Source organism: Pygoscelis adeliae, unplaced genomic scaffold (assembly GCF_000699105.1).
Source record: "Pygoscelis adeliae isolate BGI_AS28 unplaced genomic scaffold, ASM69910v1 Scaffold135, whole genome shotgun sequence".
NCBI lineage: Eukaryota > Metazoa > Chordata > Aves > Sphenisciformes > Spheniscidae > Pygoscelis > Pygoscelis adeliae.
The window spans coordinates 1,195,568-1,201,327 of record NW_008824908.1 but is presented as its reverse complement, the minus strand read 5'-3'; the positions used below and the strand labels follow the sequence as shown (position 1 = coordinate 1,201,327).

The window sequence follows — 5,760 nt, the reverse complement described above, 5'->3', positions numbered from 1 at the left end:
CCTAATGCCCACGTGACCGTTCTCCAGGAGCTTCCATGGATTCCAATACATCAGTAACGCTTGTGACTTTGCTGCCGTGTGGATCTCCATCCCCTGCCTCCACTGAGACGGCTAGGGTGCTGCACGCATTAGTACATGGACATTTCAAATGTGCTCCAGTGTACTCAGCACATTGTGGAGCAGACCAAAGGACTTCGCTAGCACACCATCCCTCAAACATTGGCATGCCGCCCTCAGGCTTATCTCTAGCGAGCCTGGTTTTATCCCTTTCCCTCTTCAAATCTAGTTTAAAGCACTTTCAATGAGCCCTGCTAACTCCTGCGCAAAGATCCTTTTACCCCGTTGAGACAGGTGTACGTCCCATCTGTCTCTAGTAGGCCTGGTGTCGTGTAGACCAACCCATGATCAAAAACCCAAAGTTTTGCTGGTGACACCAGTCTCAGAGACAGTTACTGATCTGCTGGGTCTTCCTGTTTCTTCCCTCATCGTTCCCTGCAACTGGAAGCAAAGAGGAGAACACTACTTGTGCTCCTGATCCCTTAACCAGTCGTCCTGAGGCCCTGAAGTCTCTTTTGATTGCCCTTGGACTTCTTATTGCAACTTCATCGCTGCCTACATGGAAAAGCAATAATGGATAATAATCCGAGGGCTGTACCAGGGTAGGAAGTTTCCTCATCATATCTTTAATCCAGACCCAGTATATAATAGAAGTCAAGGTTTAATTATGAAAAAAATGTAATACCAGCCAGTTCTAAGAAAACAAATTGAAGAGAGACTGATATTTGGGTTTTTGTTATCATTACTTAAGGAAAAAAAGTATCAATACTGTAATTAATTTACTTTTCTTTTCTGGAAAATTTCTCTTAAACCAGAGGTTAACAGTTTCACAACACCACATTTTGTGACAGTTTCCACAAGGACCAATAGTCTGGTTGACACACATGATCACTCCAAGGGGGTGAACTTCACAAACCGGATATATTTCTTTAAAACATGATACTAAAGTAAAAGGAAATCTATTGAAAAGCTCTCCTAAGAGCTACTTAATATAAAGACACTGCCTCTGGCTCCAGGTATTTCCTGCTATAAATTGTGGGAAGCTGGCAAAATTCTGGGCAAGTTATAGTATATGTTTGCCCTTTTCATAAAGCACTTCTCCAAATCACTGCCTTCAGTATCTCTCAGAGATAGGATACTGGCCTGGACATACCACCTGTGTAATACAGCCCAATATTCCTAACAGGATCATTCCATAATCTAATTAAAAACTTAAACACACCACTAATTTCTTTTTAAAAGAGTTGGAAGTATCAGGTTGTTCATAATCTGGAGAAAATTACATAGACAACAGCAATAATATAAGGATGTTTTAAAACAAATGCGTCCTCTGCAGATGTCACTTGTACTCACAAGACAGAGTATCTAAAAATCAAAATTAGCAGTGATGACATACTGAAGGAAATAAAGTAAGAGAAATCTTTTTCCGACACTATTATTTGCATGACAGGCATTCACATTTTTCATTCTGTAGTCAATATATGCATTGAAATCCTCTCCATACTCCAGAAAAGAGTTCTGGAGAAAACAGGAACACCTATCTGTAAACCTATCTGTTTACACATTATCACTTAGACTCCCTCTCTCAGATGCACACCTCTCTCACTGTAAAAGGAAAGAAAAGGTAACGGGATAATAGGTACCTTTCATTAATATTGCAAAAAGTCCAAAACAAAAGAATGAGTTAACAGAACAATCAACTGTTATTACCAAATACCTTGAGATGTGTTGCCCGCTTAAAGGCTTTATTGCAGACATGGCAAACATGTATTCTTTCCTTGCCATGAACCTCTTTACTATGGTGCATCAACATGGTGGCTGAAGAAAAGGTTTGACTACACTCAAAACACTGGTGTACACGACCTTCTTTTTCTGCTTGACTGCTTTTAGTCACATTAGGAGAAACCTCTGTCACCTATAACAATTTATAAAAACACTGTCAAATAATTTCATAGGCACATCCACAACAGTGGTTTATTTCTCAAAATTTACCTCAACTTGACCAGTTTTTGGAGAGTACTTGCAAGCAACTTACCAACACAAAGGAAATAAGTTGTATGTAAATATGAACTTGTATTTCATTGCTTTTAAGAATGACACAAACGTATTTTAAGAAAACAGAAAGATAATAACTATGAACAAATTAATTTATGCATTATAAATAGAAAGTGTTTGTACAAATATTTTCCTATATTCAGTTTTATATTCCTGAGCATCTCAGATGATTCTCACATTTCTCACCGAACAAAATTCAAAGCCAAAAACATTTCAGGCAAAAAAGAAAGTATCTCTGATTTTACAGAGGAGAAGAATATTTTCTATTTGTTTAATTTCTTCACTGGGGACTCTAGTTTCATAAGGAAATAAAGGTCTGAGCTACCAACACAGAGTTCCAGAAGTACTGAAACACAATGAAAAGTTGATAGAATTTGGATGGGGTTGTGCTGCATTTTTGTTTTGTTTTAATGAAATTTAATTATTTTCTTTAAATAAAATAACACAAAATTCCTTACAACTTTATAGATACAAAAGAATCTTAAATACAGTAACTTGTAGAAAGAAACAAATTAAGATGAAGAAAAGATAAAGGAAGTAGTACTCTAAATGAATTATTCAGGATGAATGAAAAGATACAGAACAGAGTATTATCCATACTAGAAAGTAAAGATGCAATATAAAACATATTGAAAGAAGTGACAAAAAAATCCTGTGTGCCTATGCGCACGCTTGTATGTGTTTGTTTCCAACTAGGTGGAACCTCTTGGGAAAAGGGTGAAATGTTGAAAGGTCAATCAACGTAGTCACCATGATTAAATAAAACACATGACATTACAGGGAATGACAGAAAACTAGTTTACATTAGTGTTACATTTGGCTGTTATTACAATAGTGCTACTCAGACACAGTCACACTTTACAAGTGACATTGTAGTAAGCCTTATGAAATGGCACCCTGATTTATGAAAGCATATATATTGAAAGACATAAAATCTAGTTTTAAATTCAGGAGTAAGAAAATATGCTCACGTTAAATTTTTAAAAATCCACCTTCACAGGGTATTTGAACACTAACATTGTTAAGAACTCACGCTCATAAGCGTATGCAAATGTAAAAATCATATGCACAAGATGCTATAATGGGTTGAGATCATCTAGTCCAATGTCCCTAAAGCACACTCAGGGCCATGCCCAGACATGTTTTGAGTATCACCAAGGATGGAGACTCTACAACCTCTCTGGACAACCACTTCCAGGGTTCAACCACCCTCACAGTGAAACAGGGTTTCTTTGTGCTCAGATGGAATTATTTTAATTTGTTCCCATTGCCTCTTGTCCTTTCACTGGGTATCACTGAGAAGAGCCTGTCTCTGTCTGCTTTTAACTCCCTCCCATCAGGTATTTATGCACATTGATAAGAACATTCTCCCCCCCTCCCCCGAACCTGCTCTCTTTTAAGCTCAAGAGTCTCAGCTCTCTCAGCCTCTCCTTCTATGTTGGATGCTCCAATCATTTAATCATCTTTGTGGCCCTCCACTGCACTTACTCCTGTATATCCATGTCTCTCTGGGACTGGGCGGCCCAGGACCAGACACAGCACTCCAGATTATGTGTTCTCACTCATACTGAGAAGAGGGGAGGATCAACCCTCTTGACCAGCTGGCAACACTCTCCTTCATGCATCCCAGAATGCTGTTGGCCTTCTTTGCTGCATTGCTGGCTCATGGTCAACTACTTGTCCACCAGTACCCCCGGTCCTTCTTTGAAGAGCTGCTTTCCTGCTGCCTTCAGTGTGTACTAGTACACAGGGCTATTCTTCTCCAGGGACAGGACTTTGCACTTCCCTTTGCTGATCTTTGTGAGGTTCCTGTTGGCCCAGTTCTCCAGCCTGTCAAGGTTCCTCTGCATGGCAGCACACTCATTCAGTCTGTCAAGCACTCCTTCCTGTTTTCTATCACCTGTAAACCTGCCAAACATGCACTCTGTTCTACCATGCACATCACTAATGAAGAACATCAATGAACAGTATTAGCTAGCCCCAGTATTTGAACCCAGTGGAACATCACTAATGATTGGCCTTGAGAGGGACTTTGTTCCACAGATCACAACCATTTTGAGACCAGCAGTTCAGCTAGTTTTCAATCCACCTCACTGTTCCATTTAGTGAGCCCATACTTCATCAGCTTGCCTACGAGGAGGTTATGGGAGACGGCGTCAAAAGCCTTACTAAAGTCAAGACAAACCACATCCACTGCTCCTTTCATCCACCAAGCCAGTCATCTCACCATGGAAAACTCTCAGGTCAGTTAGGCATCTTTTCCCTTCCATAAATCTCTGCTGTCTACTCCTAATCACCTTCTTGTCCCTCGTGTTTGGAAATGCTTTCCAGGATTATTTGCTCTATCACCTTCCCAGGGATTGGGGTGAGGGTGACCGACCTGTACTTCCCCAGATTCTCCAACCTGCCCTTCTTGAAGGCAGGAGTAGTTTGCTTTCTCCCAGTCCTCAGGAACCTCTCTCGGTCGCCATGACCTTTCAAAGATAACAGACACTGGTCTCATGACATCATCAGCCAGCTCCCTTAGCACTCATGAATGTATCTCATCACCAATGGATTTGTATATGATCCTCCTCCACTGAGGATAAGTATTCATTGCTCCACCCTTTCCCACTGATCTTGGTGATTTGGGATTGCAGAAAACAAATCTTACTAGTAAAAATGAAGGAAAAAGAGACACTCAGTACATTGCCCTTTTCCAAATCTTCTGTCACCAGGTCCTCTGCTCCAATCTGTAGCAGGCCAACTCATCTTCCTTTTGCTGCTGATATACCTGTAAAAGCCCTTCTTGTTACATTTTATGTCCTTTTCAAATTCAACTCCAGGTGGGCTTTGGGTTTCCTAAACTCATCCCTGCCTCCTTGAATGGTGTCTCTACCCTTTCAGGGTCACCTGACCCTGCTTCCACTTATGTATGCTTCTTTTTTATGTCTGAGTTTTGTCAAGAGCTCCTTGTTCCTCCACGCTGGCCTCCTGTCACCTTCAACTTCCTACACATTGGGATTGACCATTCTTGAGCTTGGAGGAGGACAACATTTAAAATCAACCAGGTCTCCTGGTCCTCCTTCTCTCCAGGTCTGCTTACCATACGATTATTCCAAGCAGATCCCTGAACAGACCAAAGTCTGCTCTCTTGATGCCCAGGGTCGTGATCCTGTTATTTGCTTTATTTCCTTCCCTCAGGATCCTGAGCTGCACAATCTCATAATCACTGCAACAAAGATGTCCCTGACCTTCAAATTCCCAACCAGTTCTTCCTTGTTTGCAATTATAAGGCCCAGAACAACAACTCCACTTGCTGGCTTCTCAGTCATCTGTATCAGGAAGTTGTCATCAATGCACTCCAGAAACATCCTAGATTCCTTGTGCCCTGCTTGTTGCCCTTCCAGCAGATCTTAGGCAGGCTGAAGTAACCCATGTGGACCAGGGACTGCAAATCACAGATTCATTTAGGTTGGAAGAGACCTCTTGAGATCATCTAGTCCAACTCTTCTACTCAAGAAGGGTCAGCTATGGCAGGTTGCCCAAGACTAAGATGAAAGCCTCATCTTCTACTTCTTCCTGATCAAGCAATCTGTAGCAGGTGGCTAGTATTCACCAGTGTCACCCACATTGGTCTGCTTGCCAACCCTTAGCCATAAGGTCTCA

At 41.2% G+C, this 5,760-nt stretch overlaps 1 protein-coding gene across 1 annotated transcript in view; it reads right to left on the bottom strand.

Moving 5' to 3' along the window:
- Nucleotides 1–5,760, bottom strand: part of ZNF236 (zinc finger protein 236) — an 83,158-nt gene that overhangs the window by 13,233 nt on the left and 64,165 nt on the right. The window contains exon 29 of the mRNA XM_009324910.1: nucleotides 1,775–1,972. Coding sequence (XP_009323185.1) covers nucleotides 1,775–1,972 — 198 coding nt within the window. The remainder of the gene's footprint in view (nucleotides 1–1,774; nucleotides 1,973–5,760) is intronic.